The 20,573-nt window shown below is 37.3% G+C and overlaps 2 protein-coding genes and 1 long non-coding RNA gene across 7 annotated transcripts; 2 read left to right on the forward strand and 1 right to left on the reverse strand.

Moving 5' to 3' along the window:
- Nucleotides 1-1,841: 1,841 nt before the first annotated feature.
- LOC149045871 (uncharacterized) lies at nt 1,842-4,225 on the forward strand. The gene is made up of 3 exons (XR_016186455.1): nt 1,842-1,987; nt 2,065-2,146; nt 2,822-4,225. It is a non-coding gene; the product is annotated as an uncharacterized LOC149045871 (long non-coding RNA).
- On the reverse strand, nt 3,178-10,075 carry LOC149045872 (uncharacterized). 4 transcript variants are annotated; one of them, XM_089205797.1, is made up of 4 exons: nt 9,981-10,068; nt 9,740-9,806; nt 6,844-6,975; nt 3,178-5,883 (listed from the first exon to the last, which is right to left on the reverse strand). In XM_089205797.1, exons 2-4 carry the CDS (start codon nt 9,742-9,744, stop codon nt 4,218-4,220), a joined length of 1,803 nt encoding a protein of 600 aa, XP_089061923.1. In that variant the 5' UTR covers nt 9,745-9,806; nt 9,981-10,068; the 3' UTR covers nt 3,178-4,217. The 4 variants fall into 4 exon arrangements, with proteins under 4 accessions (XP_089061923.1, XP_089061924.1, XP_089061922.1 ...); XM_089205798.1 differs by lacking the exon at nt 9,740-9,806 and having other exon boundaries at nt 9,981-10,075; XM_089205796.1 differs by lacking the exon at nt 9,981-10,068 and having other exon boundaries at nt 9,740-9,887.
- Nucleotides 10,076-10,740: 665 nt separating this feature from the next.
- Nucleotides 10,741-17,270, forward strand: LOC149045873 (uncharacterized). Of its 2 annotated transcripts, none has more exons than XM_089208326.1 (6): nt 10,741-11,037; nt 13,897-14,029; nt 14,118-14,290; nt 15,020-15,159; nt 15,637-16,752; nt 16,958-17,270. In XM_089208326.1, the coding sequence occupies exons 1-4, from the start codon at nt 10,885-10,887 to the stop codon at nt 15,149-15,151; spliced, it is 591 nt and encodes a 196-aa protein (XP_089064452.1). In that variant the 5' UTR covers nt 10,741-10,884; the 3' UTR covers nt 15,152-15,159; nt 15,637-16,752; nt 16,958-17,270. The 2 variants fall into 2 exon arrangements, with proteins under 2 accessions (XP_089064452.1, XP_089064453.1); XM_089208327.1 differs by having other exon boundaries at nt 16,138-16,752.
- Nucleotides 17,271-20,573: the final 3,303 nt, after the last annotated feature.

The following is a 20,573-nucleotide window of genomic DNA, read 5'->3' on the forward strand; positions in this document are numbered from 1 at the left end:
GGTCACGTTGTCACCGCAGGGTGAAAATAGTCCATTTCGCAAAATAGTAACTCTCCTAAAATTACTATTTTGCGAAATACATTTTAATACGGTTTAAGAAATAAGAAGAGGCCAAAATATTCGTTGATATACTAATTTTCAATGTTTAAATGTATTTTTATGACATAAAAGAGGTTACGTTAGTCACCGCTGGGTAAAAATTGTCCATTTCGCAAAATAGTAACTCTCCTAAAATTACTATTTTGCGAAATACATTTTAATACGGTTTAAGAAATAAGAGGAGGCCAAAATCTTCGGTGATATACTTATTTGTAATGTTTAAATGTATTTTTGTGACATGGAAGAGATCACGTTGTCACCGCAGGGTGAAAAATTCCATTTCGCAAAATAGTAACGCTCCTAAAATTACTATTTTGCGAAATGAATAAAAATCCTTCTTGTTAATGAACGATTACTCCAAATTCCTTGTGAAAGTTTTCTTTACCTTGTTAGAAAATATATCTACATTATTCCTTTAGTTTTGTTCTATCTCGCCTGATTTCGTTTCGTTTCGTTTCGTTTCGTTTCGCAAAATAGTATAAGCCAGTCATTAGCAAGGTTGCCTTCAGCTTTGAAAGTATTTATCAGTATGATGACTCTCTTTTGCACTCTTATTCCATCAGAATCATGTAAAAAGCTTTCCCTCAAATACAACACCAAAAGACAGATCGCAAATTTTTCCTCAACAAAAGGAATCCTAAACTTTCTAACGCGGGTCAATTTTGAATTTGCCCGCCATAGCGACATCGCGAACGTCACAAGGCGCAGCTATAAAATTACTTTTCGCGAGTCATGAGCAAGAACAAACCAATTTTTACGCCTAAATGAAAAGTTTCACTTTGAACAATGCATATATGTTCTTCGCTTAGGCAAACTTTTGCTCCAAGCGAGTTACAAGGGGGCAAACTTTGCAGAGGAGATCGTTTTGGTCTTCTGCGGTCGGGTCAGCAAGATGTAAATATTTCCCCAGAGTCATGAAGCGGTGCTCTGGGATCGTTTTTTTTAAGCAATCAACTCCAACAAACTCGTCAGAATCCCAGTACATTGCCAGCTAAGGAAGTTCATGGATTCCAATGAGAATGTTTAGCCCGAGATACGTTGAAATTTCCGCTTGAGTAGATGTGAACGATCGATCCCCTTTCGAACGAGCGTACGCAACGGTGTATCGGACGATTTCGTCAATGTAAGCATCGTCGATAAATACATTGAAGAAATCTTTGGCAGTTGCATTTTCTCCGAGATCTCTGGTCGGGCCACGACGAATGGAGAATTCCTCAACATTAATTTGTCGCAATTAGCTAGACCATTGAAAAGCATTTGGTCGGCTTTCTTCTGCGGCAGATTCTTCATCACTACTTTCGTCGCTTCCTTCTTCCTCCTCACTAGCGTATAGCTCAACATCGGAATCGCTTCCCCTTTCTTGCGACCGTAGGTCGAAAAAGTCTTCCATCTCGTCATCCACATTGCGAAGCAAGTTTTGTTCATGCTGTGCTTGACGAGCTTGTCGCTTTTTTCAATTTCTTCGATGATAAAACCAGCGAAGACTTCTTGCTCTTCATCGGATGAAAATTAACTTTCATCAATTCTTCCAGAAGCCATGTCTTAGACCACGACATATTTTTGAGAAAATTTGTCAAAAATCGCACGGTTAACGTGGAATAGTGAGTTTGGTCTTATTTTTTGCATGTCACGTTTCACTGCTTTTCAATACCCAGGGGAGTTTTGTTTCTAAGCTACAGCCAATCAAAACAAGCCATTTTTGACAGGGCGCATGAGGGTGCATTGGAATTTCAGAGGGGTTTTATTTCTGGGCGCATGAGGGCGCATCGGATGTCAATGGGTCAATCAAGTTGATGATGTAAATGGGCCACTGTAAAGAGTTTCAAAGCTGATGTTTGGAGCATAGCCCTTCATCAGAACAAAAGTTGCAAAGCACTGGCTCTCACTGGTAAAATGCTTTCTGCAAGTACACAACACTTGGAGTAACCTGTTTGTTTGTTGATGGTTTATTTTTGTGTTTAATAGGAACACAAGGCAACCAATGGTCCATTAAAGTCAGTGGCTCTCTTCACATCAGCCCGACTATCAGTTCAACCTGTTACTGAAGGTAAATCATGCAAATTTTACAACTGTATTAGATAGTTAACAACTTGATGTCTGTTTAATTTGTCTTTTGTGAAAAAATAGTCACCAAATTTAACTTTATAATTATGTTTAGCCGTTGGCATGACACCCACATGATGCAATTACTTAGTTGATGTAGTTACTCATTTATTAGTAAACTTCTTTAAAAGCACACATTCAAAATGCTTGTAAAGAACCCAGTAGAGTGATAAAGTCAAGGTAAACTTGATATTTATTTCGTGTCATACAAGTGAAATATCTATTTCACATTGCAAGATAATTTTATTTTATTTCCAGCATTAAGTCATTGTTGGAGTGAATGAGGAAGTTTTAACTCTCTAAACGTCAGTTATGAAAACTCTTTAGAATGGCCAATTTAAACTATCAACTTGGTTGCTATAAAACCAAATTATCCTGTAACACCCCAGCGACAAGCCTTAGTTTTTTTTAAGAAACTTATCCTCTTCATTTTCATATTTGCCTCAAACAAATTTCAAAGCACTTTCCTTTAAAGAACATAGCAAATGAATGAAGTAACTCTCAAGTCACTAAATGTTTCACTGCTGTTTCAAGTCATTTGCACTCAAATTATTCCCAACAATTCTTGTAAACCTCGAAAAGTTAACGTAAAATTTTCTTTCCCCTTTTATCATTTCAGATGAATTTGAATACATTTGTAGTTTGGAGGACAAACCAGTGGGTGGTGCCAGTTGTGGAAAATTAATTTAATTAATTAAATTAATGCTCTTTCACCCTACCGGGAATTTTTCAAACGTAAATTAAATTTAGGACACTCACGAAGAAAAATATTCCTGTTCCAGAGGTTATTATTCCTGAGTTACTTGGGTTATTTTGGTTAATTCAGCTGAATTTTAAGTACCTTAACACTAAATTTTGTGGGGTTGTTGTATGTTAATTTTACATGGAATAACTATTCATCTAATCCTGCTGTTCTAAAACTACAATTATGACTTGTGTTCTATGGTATATAAAAAAAAAACATGCTGTCTATTGCTTTTGTAAATTTTTATTAAATAAATTCAATTTTTGTAGAAAAAAAATAACTTCTTAAATACCAAACAAGCTGCATACAACCTGTCCCAAGTGTGACTAGAACTACATAATTCTTTCAGATTATGGAAGCTGCGATGGATTGTCACTCTCTCAGTTACTTACTCTACATAAAAGTGAATTTATTGGTTATTAAATTAAATATATTAACAAGGGTTTAATGAAGGTTTGAAGCAGTAGAGGCATCTGGGCATAATTAACACTAGGTGAAACAGCTTTGACCACCTCCCCCTACCTTCAAAGAAGATCCCCAGGTGTACTTCCCTGAATTATTTTGAAATTCCTCATTAACCCTTTAACTCCCAAGATCTTATCAGTAATTCTCCTTACTGTCTACAGTTCTTGTGATTTTAGTTTGGAGAAATTGGTCTTAGATCAACTTATAATCCCCTGATTAATATTTTTCTTTATTTGCATCACTTGTCTGCTTGATATTGTATTGATGTTGTAAGGAGAAATTCTGTCTTGGTCACTCATGGGAGTTTAAGGGTTAGAGAGATGAAATTTCCAACTTTTTGGAGCAGAAACTAAAATACTGTAGTTGCTGAAGAGTCATCGTTTCTTTAGACTTGGATAGCAGCAGGGCAAAGCAGTGTTTTTGCTAGTGCCTAGCCATTACTAAAGCCACTATCTTAAAGGTTCTGATATTAGGTAAAAAGCTGATGTAGAGTACCAACCTACATGTAGAACAAACTCCTCAACAAATGTTGTGAACTGCATGAACTAAACCCCTACATGTGACTTACTCCTCAGCTAATTGGTTTTCATGTACCTGTTTGTAAAAGGCCCCCATGTAAACCAGCTTTAAGTTGAACTTGGCAAGCCTGTTTAAATATTTCCCATAAATAATAATAATGAAAAATATGACAACTCTTCCCTGTATTCCATGGTGATCTCCCCTTAATTCAGGCTAGAGACTCCAACAGTCCAATATCAGGACAAATCTCATCTGTCAAACACTCTGCATTATTAAATGAAAGTGGTTAAGTTATTGAAAATGGGATGTTACCATCAGCAGGGAAATCATGTACACAACCATAACCACTTGACCTCTCACAAGGCATAAACCTACCAGACTTATAATTAATCCAACTGTCTTTAGAAGCTGTCCTACGCCAGGACTGAGAATGTTTAAGCACTTCTCTTCCATAGCGATTTCTTGAGAACAAACCAGGAGAAAATGGTGTATTAATCCAGTAACCTTCAATGTTGGCTTTTGTATATGTTTCATATTTCTGCAGTTCACTGGGGAGGTATCTTTTATTTGTCAGGTCACCCATTCCCCATACTTCAATACCAAACCCATTGAAATGGACATTCACATATCCAGCACTACCTCCTTGCACTTGTGGTTCAAATCTCAGTAACTTGTACCCATTGTTCTGGAAATAATCAATTGTTCTATTTTCACCAAAAATGTTCATACCAGTATAAAGGAAAGTCAAATCTCCATCTATGTCCCAAGCAATAAGGCCTTTGAACTTGACACCACCCAATGCAGAACCACAATCAAGTTCAAATGTTAGATTGTGAGCTTCAGTAAAATTCTGAAAAAATGCCAAGGCATCAGCATACCATTCTAGGCAGCACAAAGGGAGTAGTTCATGGTCAGGTTCGCAAGTAACTTCAATGTCTTTACAAGAGAAGGAATGCTTTATCCCTTCTGGCAGAAGCACTTTATTTAGTTGCCATTTCTTAGCCAAAGGGGTCCAAACATCTCTATCAGTTCTCTTGGAATACGACCAGTAATCTGTTGTAAAATACATAGCATCTGGGCATGACATCACTAAGCTGCCTTTCTGAACAATACTTGAAAACCAGTCTTCAAACAAAACTTCATTTGGAAGCATCTCATCAAGCTTGAACAGACTTGTTTTGGTTACAAAAGGTCCCTGAAGATAATCACAGAACATGCATTCATTCTTTGAGTGCAAGTATCCCTCTTGGTACTTTAAGACGTAGTTCTTCATTGTAGTTTGGACACATCCTGCTTTCCAGTGACCAGAGAAGTTACGGTATGATCCACCAGCAACTTCAACATATGGTATCTGACTGATAACACGAATCTGCCTCTCCAGTTGTGTTAGCCATGTGAAGTGAAACACATCACGTGCAACCAGTACATAAGGAGTAGAGGCTTTCCTTACCAGAATGTTCCATCCCTTAGCTACTTGAGCTTTATCAATCAGAACAACATCAACATTTTTATAATTTCGGGTAGCTTTTATTACATTGTCACTTCCTGTTGCCAAATACACCTGAACTGTTGGGTAAGTCTCTGTTATGCCTTTTATAATGGTTTCAATATGGCCCTCATCTTGCTTGGGATATGCAACAGTGTTGACCAGAACACTGACAACAGAATCAAGAGGTTTAACATTGGTACAGTTGGTCATCACCCAAACATTCTCAAGGGAGCTTAAGTTTGTCCCCTTGTAAACTTCTGGACACACATCTAAAATATTATCATTGTTGCCCACACTTTCCACAGCTTCCTTTCTATCAAGCTGTTTTATAACTTCTTCTAACTGCTCAGCCAATTCTTTCGATGGTTCCTTTTTCAACAGGAGGAATTCCTGCAATTGTTGGTGAATGTCACTAAGTTCATTTACAAGATTTTCTTGTAACTTGAGGGTCTCTTCACATGGCCTGTAAGAGACAAAATTTATGCCTTAAACATATTTTAAAGAAACACAGTATTAAATACAGTCTATTGTCAAGTTCATAATGGTTATGGTAAAGATTTTAAACAGTTGAAATTAAGCTGTGGTTCATTACCTCTTTGTTCCTTACTTCCTACACATTAACCCTTGGGCCCTAAACAGTGAACAGCATCTAATTTCTTCTTACAGTGTCAACCCTGAATCACAGTTTAAGGTCATGAGAAAAAAGGAAATGATCACCCACTAAAGAAGCTCTTGATTGTTAAACACAATCTCCTTGTCCTTAGGAGATTTATAGAGAACAGTATAGAGAATATTAGAGTGTAAAGGGTTTAATCAACTGTGTTGGAAATCACCAAACAGATCCCAAACATTTTGCAAATCTTCAAAGATTTTTTTTATAAGCAAAGGGCTTCCTCCTGTAAATTTTGTCAAGTGTGCAATGTGGACAAGATATGGAAATAACATGAAAAATGAGCCCCAAGAAGAGTGGTTGCTGCTAAAGTTCCCCCAGGGGACTCACCCAGGTCCAAGATTATGACACCTTCCTGATTTACTACCTTTAATTTGAAAATATGTTTTCTAAATTATTCAGTTGCTTTTAAAGGTTTCAGAAAAGGTTTTTTGTGGAAACATTTTGTTAAAAGTTTGAATTCAGTTTACTCAAATAAAAGAAAAATCAAATTTTTCGGCCTCTGAAGGTGGAAAGTAACCTTAAGTTGTAAAGATCTTGGCAAGTGTTACTACCACTGTTGCCTTAGCTTACATGCTGTGGCTGTAACATACCATTTATGCCTCCATTATCACTTTATTCCAGTTATTGAGAGCACTACCTCTAATCTAGTATTTAAATACTTTTTTCCTGTTTATGAAGCCATCAGCCCAAGGAGAGGTTAAGGAGAGGTTTAGTTAAATAACAAATTCACAAAAAGCCAAATATATCTACCTGTAGCTTTCAATCCAATGTGAGCTGGTTACAAATAAGGACATGACCATTACCAACATGAGTATTGGGCATGCTATCAACATTACTCCCCAAGATTGAGGAAAAATAGACATGACTGTGCCAAGTCTTACCCTGTTGTACACAAAGATAACCATGTATTAGTATATACTAGATACTGTAATCTTTAAATTAAACAGCAATTTTCATTTATTGTCAGTAATGCCCTTCCCACAAAGGTTTTTGCTTTGGACTTGAGACAAGCCTTTTCATTTCAAAATAATTTAATTTTTTTTCTTTAAATTTCATACATTTCAGACTATTTTTTCAAGGGATTTGCATCCAATATTCCTGTCATTTGTGAAAATTTCATACATCATGTGTCCATGTAATGCTGCAAGACACGCATGTGTACTTAAAAGAAGGGACTGTTCATGTCACTCGTGCACCTTGACCATGGAGTGACAATGCATAACTTCTGTAAGAAAACTCTGAATTTCACATTTTCTTTTTCTTTTTTGGAGGTTTCTGCATCCCACATTTTTGCCCTGGACCTTCCTTTTATGCTATTTTTATTTCTTGCAAATTTCTCCCTTAGTTAGAAATTTCAGCATCTTATATTAATTTCTAAAAACGATTCCTAGGGACTATGTATAACTATAAGCTCCAGGTATTGGTATCTTTGTTGACCCAGTAAAACTTTTAAAGATCTAAATCACCAAACATGACTACAAGCAAAGTTTGGTATTACAAGATTACTAATCAACTAATTTTTTTTCACAAATACACACAACTCTTGTATGACATAAATAAGCTAAAAATGAAATACTACTAAAACATACAAAGACCAGCAAAATGAAATACTGGGCATTATGGAAGGGAAGAAAAATAGCAAGCAATGTTAATTATTAAAAGACTACTAATTAACTGTTTTTTTTTTCACAAATACACACAACTCTTGTATGATATAAATAAGCTAAAAATGAAATACTACTCAAACATACAAAGACCAGAAAAATGAAATACTGGGCATTATGGAAGGGAAGAAAAATAGCAAGCAATGTTAAGTATTACAAGACTACTAATTAACTGATTTTTTTTCTTCACAAATACACACAACTCTTGTATGATATAAATAAGATAAAAATAGAATACTACTCAAACATACAAAGACCAGCAAAATGAAATACTAGGTACTATGTGAGGGAAGAAAAATATCTTTTAAGAATGCAAACAGCATAGTCTAGAGAGTGGAAAAGGGTTTATACATGATTAAGCCAGGGCCGGATTTACAATGTGATGCATGAATTTTACATGAAGGCGAATGTGATTCGTATATTTATGAACAAGCGTGAGATGACCAGACCAAGACCAAATGTCAGTTTGGTACACATTTAAAAGAGCATCAAAAAGAGGTTTTCTTTTGCAAAAAGGAATATTCAGCTTTATCAGAGCACACATGCCTAACTAACCATACAATTGGGTGGGATAATTCTAAAATTATCACCACTAATCAGTGTTACCACCAGCACCTTTGTTTGGAGGCTTGGCATATTAACTCTGCCCACACTCCTTTAAATCGTGACAATGGCGGTTTGCTTCCTAATGCCATTTACACCTCATCAGAAAAAAGGCTGCTAATTAGTAATCATATAAAAGGACCTCTTGTTGCAGTGTTTAGATCACCCCTGATGAAGGCACTAGACAGGAGTGTCAAAACGTTAGGTCTATGAATTGTAACTTCTTCGGTTACATTCATTAAATCTGTAAACCAAAGTAGCATCAAACTATGTCTGATTGTCCACCTGGTTGCCGTGTGAACTTTAATATAAGTGTGAGATGACTTGTGAATTTCAGATTTCCCAGAAATCTTGTACACAAGAGGAGAAATTTGAAGTTTTCCCTTTTATGTTGATGATGCGTGAATCTTTTTTATTTTTCAATTTTAATTGTGAGTGAAACAGGAGCAGGACCTCCACTTTGATACACTCTAAGTAATCACTAAAGTACCAATCATGACATCACTGTGCTTTTACTTGCAATAAGAAAACTAACTAGCTGTAAATTCAGTGTCATTCTGAACTTCATCTGGTTAAGATCCCCAAAGTTATTTCTGGTCTTGGTTATCAGAGGGTTCATTTTCTCTCTCATTCGTAAATTTGCATATCGTATTTATTCGATTAAACGCCGCCCTCGAATATACACTGCATTTTAGTACAGAAATGTTAATAAACGCCGCCCTCGAATAAACACTGCATTTTAGTACAGAAATGTTGATAAACGCCGCCCTCGAATAAACACTGCATTTTAGTACAGAAATGTTAATAAACGCCGCCCTCGAATAAACGCCGCAACATGATGAGGCGTTTATTCGGATAATAAACTAAAAAAGCACGCATTCATCAATGCTTCAATCGCAGTTTTAAATTTTTAATGAACCAGACACAAATCCTTTTGTATGTACCAGGTCTGATGTCGAGAAAGCATATCCGACATCAGATCTTTATTCGCTCTATTCACTTAAACAATTGCTGTAGTAGTATTAACATGCAAATTGTGAAATTGAGAACGCGATCTAAAAAAAGACTTTTAAGACAAACACTAAACACATGCCATCGTTGGCAAGAAAAAAATTGGATCTTAAAGAAACGCCGCCCTCGTTAAGACGCTGCACTCGAATCAAGAAAAATTAACGAACGCCGCGGCGTTAAATCGAATTAATGCGGTACAGAAAGCCATGGTCAGGTATTCCCAAGTAGTTAACACCAACTATAGTGTTTTTTCAGCATGATTACACAACATTATTATCGAGTCAGTTAATGTTTGCTTCGTCAAAATTCTGGTCGGTTTCTTTAGGAAATATTTGGATCCATATGTTTTATACGCGTAGAGGACTTACTTCATAGCCACTGCTTTCTCAGCAAATCCAAAAGAAGTAGCTAAGCCGGCTAAACAAGGTCGTTCACCTAATCCAAAAATGAGGAAACGCTACTGTGAAGATAAATTTTTTGAATGGTATCCTAACACGCACCACAGTTTTGGGAGTTATGCATCTATCATCGGCCATCCCCTGGGGGGGAACCCCGGGCAAATTCAACGTTGAATGGGGACTTCTACGGGGATTTGAACGATTAACTCACCCTGGAGGCGGGGGAAACGACGGAGGTTTGTTTTCCTAAAGCCTTGCACCGCGGGGAAAACAGGGGACTTTGCAAACGAAACAGGTCAATTTTAAGTCGTCTTAAATGAAGAAACATGAAGACCGATGTGCAGAAGAACGTGGTCCACATTTCTCCTCGTGTTTGTGATGGCGACCTCGGCGCAGGTATTGAAGAAGATGCGGATGCGATGCCTGAGTATTATAGTGATATGTGCTCCACTTGAGCATTATTGAATTTTGATAGGTTTATCATTTATGATATGCTGTCAATAGATCAGAAATGCTCATCAACATTGTTGTAAATATTCGGTTTAAGTCCAAAAAGTCAGCTGAACAGACATCGTGTATTACACTGTATTTTGGTTAACATTTTTTTGTGTGATTGTATTTAGCAGTACATTGAAATTTGCATTGTTACGAACATGTAAGCACTATTAAAACATGACATTTCGTTAAGGGTATAAAGTACTGTTTTCTTGTCAGGTTTCAAGCTGCTGAAGGTGATTCCCCTCAGGGAGGGGAACTTTGATTCCTCTGTGTCCCCACCTAGGAGGGGGAAAATAAGAACTTTGACAGGGTCCTTTACAAAGTCCCCATCCTTGCCCGGGGTCCCCCCCAGGGGATGGCCGATGATAGGTGCATTATTCGTGGCTTCGCACCCGATTCGCTCGTAATTAACCGCTTATATGCGGATTTAATTAGTATCAAATTAACGCATACAAGCGGTCAAAGTAGGGCCTATTTACCTATCGTGAACCTGTGACGTATGGGATTAAATATTAGCGCCCTGCTCAGCAGGCTTCGCTGACCCCATTGCTTGGTCTTTATATCCCTGCACAACGTGGATCATTAGGTTATTGCGCGTCTGACCTTTTTACTTTACAATGGAAAGGCAGTCCCGATTAGTTTATTCTGAAGAACAAAATGAAGTGCTGACCACGTTTTTCAACGAGGGAATGACTTCCACCAAGGAAGCGATGTGCGACAAAATTCGTGCATGTGCCACAAGAGTCGGCATTTCGGAAGACCAAGTGAAGGTAGTTTAAGCTCTCACGGCCTTGATTAACATTCATTTTATCCCAGGCACCAGGATAATTAATTTCCTGTACTAAATTTCATGTATGTATGTTGTTAGGAGTTTCAGGCCATTTGAAGTTAGTGTAATTTAATTTTTCTGATCTTTTGACCTATTCTGTTACAAACCACGTTGATTTAATTGCGATCTGAGGACATCTTTCGAGCATTTTTCTAATTTTATTACACACAGGCTTTATATGAAGTTACAGTGTAAGGTTTTCGCCGGCCAGTTTATTCCTAATTCTGCGTTGTCCATAGCTATAGCCTTTCACAAATGATGTGAAAGCCGTTTGATGTCGGAAGAAATTAAATGAAGCATGTGTTGTACTTTCTCTCCATCTAAATAGAAATAACATGGAACGACGAGAAACCACAAAAACGATCTTAAACCACCTAAAAGCATTTTAAACTACCTGAAACCACCTGAAAACAGACAAACCATCTTAAACCACGTAAAACCATCCAAAACTACCTACGATCGACAAAGAGAGTTCTCCGGTTACCGCATTGATAGTTTGCTCCTCTGGAGACCTCTGTAATCAATCTCAATTTTTGGGACCCCTTCACACGTTTCGTACCGCTTTCTTGTACTGAATGAAAGTTCTCTTACTTCACATGAAAATGTAATTAACTGGGTGCCATTGTTAGACATTTGTTGATACATTTGTGCAATTTTGTCCTCTTTGAATCAAGTTATCAATTGAAAAATGAGATCGACTGTAATTTAGTTTTCCATAAGGAAATTATAGGAACAATGATGGCCTTTGTAACTCCTATTTGTCGAGCACAATGATAGTCTGAATCATTCATCTACAGCTGGCCTCTTAAACCAGCCTACTATCTCCATCTCAAGCTGAGATAATATTTCTTTGATTTTTGGTGGTTTTAGATGGTTGCACTGAGGTAGTTTTTGGTGGTTGTACTGAGGTGGTTTTAGATGGTTGTACTAAGGTAGTTTTAGGTGGTTGTACTGAGGTGGTTTTTAGATGGTTGTACTAAGGTAGTTTTAGGTAGTTGTACTGAGGTGGTTTTTAGATGGTTTCAATTAGGTAGTTTTAGTTGGTTGTGCAGAGGTGGTTTTAGATGGTTGCACTGAGGTAGTTTTAGATGGTTTAAGATGGTTTGCTTGTAGATGGTTTAAGATGGTTTAGGGCCTGGTTACATAAAGGTGGGGGACCCTTGGTAGTTGAGGTAACCTGCATACCTGTGGTTGAGAAATAGCCTGTGTTAATGTACAATCTTACAACCTCAGGAACTCTAGCAACCCCAGCAAGATACATTGACCCACCTTGGGATTTTTACAAGGCAAATTGCCATTCCTGTAGGGAGACATTCTCTTAAGCAGGTCACCCTGCCTATCATGTAAACATGATCAAGATAAAGTAAGAGATTATATGGATAGGCAGGTTACCTCACCCAGGTGGAGTCCCCCAACCTTCATGTAAACAGACCCCTAGGATAGTTTTAAGATGGTTTCAGTTGCTTGTACATGGCTTTAGATGGTTTTAGGTGGTTGTAGATGGTCTGAATCAGTTGTAGATCAGGTTTTAGTTGGTTGTGGATGGTTTGAGTTAGTTGCAGATGGTTTGAGGTGGTTGTAGATGGTTTGAGTTGGTTGTAGATGGCTTGAGTTGATTGTAGATGGATACAGATGCTTCCAGATGTTTTCAAATGGTTACAGATCATTCTAGATGTTTTAAGGTTATAAATGGTTCCAAATAGTTTAAGATGGTTCTGAATGGTTTTAGTAGATTCAAGATGGTTGCCAATTTTTTTTTACATGGGTCAAATGATTTAAGATGGGTTTATATGGTTTCAAATGGTTTAAGATTACTTTGGATCCTTTTAGTTTGTTTTCAGGTGTACATATTGGTTTTAGTTTGTGTTAAGGGGGTTTTTGGTCAGGCCATGCTGTAGTACTTCCCTTTCTTTGCACCTTATGTGTTACCTACAGAAGTTTTGTCTTATATATTAATACAGTAAAACCCAATTGAACTAAGTGTTTTGAATAAGGTACTACATACGAGGATGTTAATGCAGAAGGTCATATTCACAGTTGACTTCTGATAACTTTCAAATGTTATTCGAGCCAGCAACTAGCAAATGAAACAAAAGTCATTGGGGTGCTTTAGATTTACATGTTTTTTATTCATTTGCTATCGCTTTTTTTCCCCTCTCTCTCTCTCTCTCTCCCTCCCTCTCCTCTCTCTGTGTCTCTCTATCTTTCAATTTGTTTTTATTTGTTATTTTGCATCTTTTTCAGTATTTTAAGATAGACAAAATTGATGTGGTATTTGTACCACACAATATAGATACAAAAAGAAATACTTTTAAAGAGATCTTGAAGAAGCTCAGAACTTTAATTTTATGGGACTGCATGCACAGACCTCTCCTCCCAGACTTTTTGCAAATTAGAGCAAATAATAACAGTTTCCTTTTTTCAATAGCCTTTTTAGCTACTGTACAATGTCATCTAACTGTTTTAAGTCATATTAATGTGATAAAGTAACTGGAAAATATATTTTTCCAATTGAATAAAGAGAGAAAGTTTCTAAAGAACCTGTGGTGCTGCATTTGTGGGGAAATATAGCAAGAAAAATTATGTTTTATTTACTGAGTTGATAATATGAATTTACTATTATAAAGTGTTTCAAAGTTGACTTTTTGAGTGTCAGCCCTAAAGTAGCTGTGACTGCATGTGAGTTGTCAGTGACAGTTAGTTCAAAGTTTTCTTGTTTGTCAAACTGCTAAACCAGTTAGAATTTTACTTTTCTTGGTTTTTTCTTTTAGTGTGAAACATTACTTTTTTTTCTGGTCAGCACTGGATAAACAACCACAATGCGAAGTGTAGTAGTGGTTCCAGAGTGCTTGATGGACACAAGAGGACAGAAAAGAAACTAGTGAGGAAACAAAGTGGCTTTAGTGCTTTCACAAGGGAGTTTCTCCACAAAGGTAGGTAGTCATTCTTGATCTAGCTAAATTTGTGCTTTACATCTTACCTTTTAAGTTGAAAAATGCATCATGTCCTTTTATTCCACAGAACAAACTGGTGGAAGTGCAGAGGTCTTTCGCACCATCGGAGAAAAGTGGAGGAACTTGTCTGACTCAGATAGAGATGCCTACAAAAAGGTGGCAACAGATTTAGGGTCAGCTGTGTCACTACCCTCAGCTGATAAACAAGCCAAGAAGATAATTGGCAACATCATGAAACAGGTCAGCTAGTAATAATCATAGTCATTATAATCATCATTATTACAAACTTACAATGATATTTATCACATTTTGTGATGTGAACTTTGTGGTTTATAAATGACCAAGTTCAACTCACCAAGCTGTATAAAGACTGGATTGACAAGTTCTTGAAATGATATACCCAATACATTTACTGACCTTATGATTTTGTTTAATTTGTAAACTGGTCTTAAATTGTGCTATAATAGCAAACAAGCATTTCGTATTGAATTTTTCTGTTCGACATTGATTTTAATCTATCAGCATTAATTTATCAGTTTTCTTATTGTTACATTTATATTACTGGTAGATTGACTGTTGTCAAATAAAATTATGATATTTATCTGTGTGGATTGTAATTTAAGATATGCCAAAAATTTTCCCCATTCTTGTAATTTTACAGTTGGTCACCAGGTTTCTCAGCAAGCTCTTAATAAACAATGAAAGTTATTCTTAAACTTACTCATAATTACCTGTTTTAAATATCTTACTTTTTAGGTTTTTTCTTTTCCTTGATTTACACAACTTTCTAAGTATGCAAGCTCAGTAATTTTCATGTAATTAAATGTTTGTCACCATGCACTCCCATCATGGGATACAACTTTAATCCAGCACTAAACAAACTGACATTGCTTAAGTAATGAGTATATATGTTATCACACTTATTTGGTTCTTCTAATTGTTACCAATCCTTATCAATGTTTTACACAGGTTGCAGAACTGGAAACACTTGGTGGTCATGCACTGATGTTATGTGCTTATGATGGTGTTTGTTACCAAGGTTCAGCTGGGATTGGTGACAGCCTTTTAAAAACAAACAAACATGGAAACATTTGCAAGTAGATTACACTGTGAGTACTGACTGTAGATATGCATTAATCAGCACTTTACTCTTGATATATACTTTCAGAAGCTCATTCTAATTTTACTTGTAATGTTGAAATCTTTCTGCAAATTTTTGTGCTTGAGAATTTGTGAATTGGATTTTTCCAAACATGAGTTGATGAAAAAAAGAAAAACAATTAGTAAAACCAATTACCTGTTAATTCCAATTTGCATTTCATTCCCTCACTCAAAACATAAACAGAACCTCGAAAAAAGGTTATTGAGAGCAGTAGTCCCGGTACTCAATTTCTGTTACTCTAAGTGTACATCTATGTTCTTAAATATCAATATAATCTCAATATATTAAAACAATAAATGAATCCCAATGAAATTCACTACATTGATGCTTAGATCAACAACTTATTACACCAAGCATCTCGTTTCTTAAGAACTTAGAAAAGAAAGCATAATATTTCCAGTGAAAATAGGTCCTTACTTTATAGGTAATTCCCTGGTGGAAAAGGAAGACGTGTCAGTAAAACATCTACAAGAAGTGTTCAACTTCAAATACAGCATGCGTTTTTATAGCATATATTTGCCTTTATCCATGCACGTGCGGATTAAGGTCTTCGAAGATCTAGCTGATGTTCCTCCAAATTATTGAAAAATATATTTGTTTTCTCTTTCCACTGAAATGGCTGCATTCAGTTTCAGTTGACCCATGATTAAAAACTACATCTCCATAAACTACTATTTGAAGCATTTAAGGGGTCAATAGCTGTTTTACACTCAGCTTCTGCCTTTTCTTGTGATTTGTTGCAATACGAAAAAAAGTCGGTCTTCTTTCCCAATATAAATTTTATGTCTGCTTTTGATGTATTGATGTGGTAATTCCCTTTATCTATGGCTATGATTTCTGTATAAGTGTCATATTCAACGCAACAAGGAGTGACTTTCAGCCTCGTTTTTTTTTTCCAGTCAATCTCTGTCTTTGTCTTTTGTAGGTGAACTTGTCGGAAACAGAGGAAGTAAAATGCCTTACGCTAAGATACAGCAATTGGGAATTTTATTTAATAACCTTCCCTTGGATTTAAAGAAAGAGATTGGTGTTATTCCGCGTAAACCGTCTCTTTACGGAAGCGGCCAGCGCCGAAAGCTGTGGCTCGCCCGTCATGACTGGAGCTTTGGTATTTCTTTGCCTGTACCCTCCATGGATAGTTCCACGACCCCTTCAGCCACCACTCACACATCAACTTCTCCTACGCCCACTCCTTCCCTTGTTAATTCGTCGACCTCCTGTTAATTAGTACTCCCGGTTTAAGTTAAAAACCACTGCTATTCACAACCGTAACAATACCAACTCACAACAAACTAACTACTAATTGAACTTACAAAACACCTCAGTCGAAAAGATGAAATTTACACAACATACCATACATTCTTCCTTCACTTTGACACAACCTCATCACACACAAGTTCTTTAAGTGTTTATCAGTCATCTGCAACCAGAGCCACAGTGAGTGTTGACCACTGTACTTCCCGCGCATCCATTGTTCTTGGTACTCCTTCCTAATCTCAACGCAGCACTTCCTCTGCTGCTGGTTTTATCGTTTCCAAAGGTGAGCAAGTTTTTTATCTCTGATTTTGTAAAGTTCAGTGTTAAGCGTGTTTACCACTCAAAGTGACGGGCTTATTACGTGTGAAAAGGAATTAGGAATTTCCATGAAACAAAGTGATCATGCTGGAATGAAAGACTAGTGTACTATTTGGTCTCCTAAGTACTCTAACACCAACGTTATTTACTTTGTAACCCTTTTTACGCAGATACTAATTTGGAATGCTGTTACCAAGCACGGCCTGAGAAACACGTGTGGTTTTTGTTCTTCCACCACGAACACACATTCATGGGCGCACAGTGAATCCGGGAAACTTTGTGGTTGAATGGTGCATTCTATGACGGAGAATCGATTTTTGTCGGTGGTTTTATGAATGGCCTTTAGAGCCGGCAACCTATTTTCACTCGACTTACTGAAGTTTACTTCTTCAGGCTGACCTCCCTGTGAAGGCGCCATAACCTTTTGGAACTGTGCACAATAAATTGTAACGTGGTTTTGGCAAATAAATCTCTTAATTTTTATTTTTTGTTTGTGTGTTTGTTTGCTTTTTCCATGTTTATTTGGTTAATTTCTTGGCAATAAAAGGAAAAAGCACTGTCCATCGAGCATGGCATATCCGATGTTTATCGCATAGTTTCCTAACAAGTTTGATGATAAGTTTTCACGCACTCTAAACTGAACTTGCCGGAAACGTACAAACGGGGGGAATTAACTCGGCAGAGACCACTCGGCTAATGAGAACGGAACTCGTCACGATTTCCTGGCACACAGCGATCTACTTCGAGTGAATTTGTCAAGTCGGACGTCGAGAAAGAGATAGCGTTTGGTTCCACGGTATACTTTTATTCGTAGAGCGCTCTAACATACACCATGCTAGAGTAGAAGCTAAAGTAGTAATCATAAAAGCTGCACAAGGTACTTGCTTTAGAACTAACTGGTGAGAGGTGCTATTGAACCAATTTTTCTCGAGAGACCATTAACACTTGTATTTACCTAACAAAAACCAGTAATAAATAACAAGTGCCGACGTGCAGGAGCATAATGAAAGCGAGTAACAAGCAAATCTATTGGTCAATTGTCTTGTCAATGCTAGTACTTTACATATCAATCAATGACTCTAGTATCGTAGTCCATCATCCCCTTATGAACTGGTCTGAAAAGTTTCCATTTTTAGGCTTTCTATCGTATCATGGAACAACACTAAAAGTGTCATTTTTTCTTGAAAAGAATAAGGGGGAAACAGTCCCTTATATTCATTTTCTTTGTATTGTGGTTACTTTGGTGTTATGAAACCAATTAAGACACGAAACGAAGATCGTATGGCCCGGATTTCTTTGGTCTTTAGCGGTTTCATTGGGTAAAACCCCGAATACTGTGGGTGTGTGTGTGTGTGTGTGTGTGTTAGCCTTCCCAGGTGGATACACGTAGTATACTTGATATACAGCGTAATACATCAAGAACTGATCCCTGTCATCACTTGTTTCCTATTGGCATGCACCACATTTGTTCTGAGCCGAGTGTTTACGAAGATTTCACCACCTTTCAGAGAATTAAAGACAATTTGCAGCAGACGTGAATTTAGCCAAACCAGAGTTTTCGAGCGATGAAAACTCGGTAACATTGTTATGGTTTTCATGGGATAACGACATTGGGTCCCACTTGGACTTATTTTGGTGATAATTGCGGATTTCCACATCTGTTTTATGATTTTCATGGGAGATTGCGGTTGGTCCGCAGTCAGACCCATTTTGGCAATATTGGTTAGTTTCCAAATTTTTCCTATGGTTTCCATGGGAAATCGACTTTTAATCGCACTTGTACTCATTTTGGCGACTCGCTCAGTTTCCAGAACTGTCCTATGATTTTCAAGGGCTATTGTTGTTGGTCCTCACTAAGACCCATTTTAGTGATATTGGCGAGTTTCCACATCTGTCCTAAGATTTTGATGAGATGTTCACCTTGAGTCGCACTTGGACCATTTTGGCGATATTGGCCAGTTTACATAACTTTCTCGTCATTTTTATGGGATATTGGCATTAATCCACACTTGGACTCTCTTTGGCGATATTGGCGGATTTCCTCACCTTCATATGATTTTCATGAGATATCGCTGCCGATCCTCGCTGAGACCTATTTTAGCGATATTGGCGAGTTTACACATCTGTTCTATGGTTTTGATGAGATATTGAGTCGCACTTGAACCCATTTTGGCAATATGAACCGGTTTCCACAACTTGGCTATGAGTTTCACAGAATATCGATATTGACCTGCACTTATACCCATTTCGGCGATATTAGCGAATTTTGCCATCTTTTCTCCGATTTTCATCGAATATTGACGTTCATCCGCACTTAGATCCATTTTGACGTCATTGGCGAATTTTCAACTTTTGTCTTATGATTTTAATGGGAGATTGCCGTTGGTCCGCACTTAGACCCATTTTGGAAAAATTTGGTCAGTTTCCAGATTTTTCATATGATTTCAATGATATCGATATCAATGATATCGACATTGACTCGCACTTGGACTCATCTTGGCGATACTACCAGTTTCCAGAACTCTGTTATGATTTTCATGGGATATTGCTGTTGATCAGCACTAAGACCCATTGGCGATATTGGCGAGTTTCCGCATCTGTCCTGTGATTTTCATGGGAGATTGCTGTTGGTCCGCACATACACTCATTTTGGAAATATTAGTCAGTTTCCAAATTTTTCCTATGATTTCCATGGGATATCGACATTGAATCGCACTTGGACTCATTTTGGCGATACTAGTCATTTTCCATAACTCTTCTATGATTTTCATGGGATATTGCTGTTGATCCGCGCCTAGACCCATTTTAGTGATATTGGCCAGTTTCCACATCTGTCTGATAATTTAATGGGACATTGACATTAAGTCGCAGTTGGACTCATGTTGGCGATATTGGCCAGTTTACATAACTTTCTTCACATTTTTATGGGATAGTGGCATTAACCCACACTTGGACTCATTTTAGCGAAATTGGCAAATTTTCTCACCTTCATATTATTTACTTGTCGACACGCATTAATTTGGAACCATTTTAGCGATATTACGTTCAGTTTTCTAAATTTTTCCCATGATTTCCACGGGAAATCGACATTGACTCGATCGCTCTTGGACTCATTTTAGCGATATTGGCTAGCTTCCAGAACTCTCATATGATTTTCTTGGGATATTGCTGTTGATCTGCACTTAAACCCATTTTGGCAATATTGGCGAGTTTCCACATCTGTCTTATGATTTTCATGAGATATTGACATTGAGTGGCACCCGGCTCTATTTTGGCGATATTTGCCATTTTCCGAAACTTACCTATGATTTTCAAAGAATATCGACATTGACCTGCAGTTATACCAATTTTCGCGATATTTGGTCAGTTTGAAAATTTCCCATGGCATATCGACATTGACTCGCATTTGGATCCATTTTAACGAAATATTGGCAAATCTCTGCTACTTTACCATAATATTCATGAGATATTTGAAAACATCGATTTTGGCGATATTGGCTAAGTGCTGCGACTTTCCTGTGTCTTCTGTGGGAAATTGCCATTGACTGCACGTGGATCCATTTAAGCGAAATTAGCCAGTTTCCACGACTTTCTTACGATTCTCACGGGAAGTTGCCATTGATTTGCACCTTAACCCATTTTGGCGATTTCAGCCAATCTCTTTGACTTTCCAATGATTTTCATGGGATCTAAGCATTGACCCACAATTGGACCCATTTTTGTGATTTTGGTCAATCCCTGCGACTTTCTTATGATTTTCATGAGATGTCAACGTTGACCCGCACT

The sequence above is a fragment of the Pocillopora damicornis genome, chromosome 5 (assembly GCF_964200805.1).
Source record: "Pocillopora damicornis chromosome 5, jaPocDami1.2, whole genome shotgun sequence".
Lineage (NCBI taxonomy): Eukaryota > Metazoa > Cnidaria > Anthozoa > Scleractinia > Pocilloporidae > Pocillopora > Pocillopora damicornis.

Excerpts from the sequence above, each read along its gene's own strand:
- LOC149045873 (XM_089208326.1), top strand. The coding sequence starts at position 10,885 with ATGGAAAGGCAGTCCCGATTAGTTTATTCTGAAGAACAAAATGAAGTG. Across the intron at positions 14,030-14,117 it reads AAGGGAGTTTCTCCACAAAG|AACAAACTGGTGGAAGTGCA; the intron begins GTAGGTAGTCAT and ends TTTATTCCACAG. Across the intron at positions 14,291-15,019 it reads TTGGCAACATCATGAAACAG|GTTGCAGAACTGGAAACACT; the intron begins GTCAGCTAGTAA and ends TGTTTTACACAG.
- LOC149045872 (XM_089205799.1), bottom strand. The coding sequence starts at position 8,452 with ATGGCATTAGGAAGCAAACCGCCATTGTCACGATTTAAAGGAGTGTGG. Across the intron at positions 6,976-8,372 it reads TGCCAAGCCTCCAAACAAAG|GGTAAGACTTGGCACAGTCA; the intron begins GTGCTGGTGGTA and ends TGTGTACAACAG. Across the intron at positions 5,884-6,843 it reads CATTGGATTGAAAGCTACAG|GCCATGTGAAGAGACCCTCA; the intron begins GTAGATATATTT and ends TGTCTCTTACAG.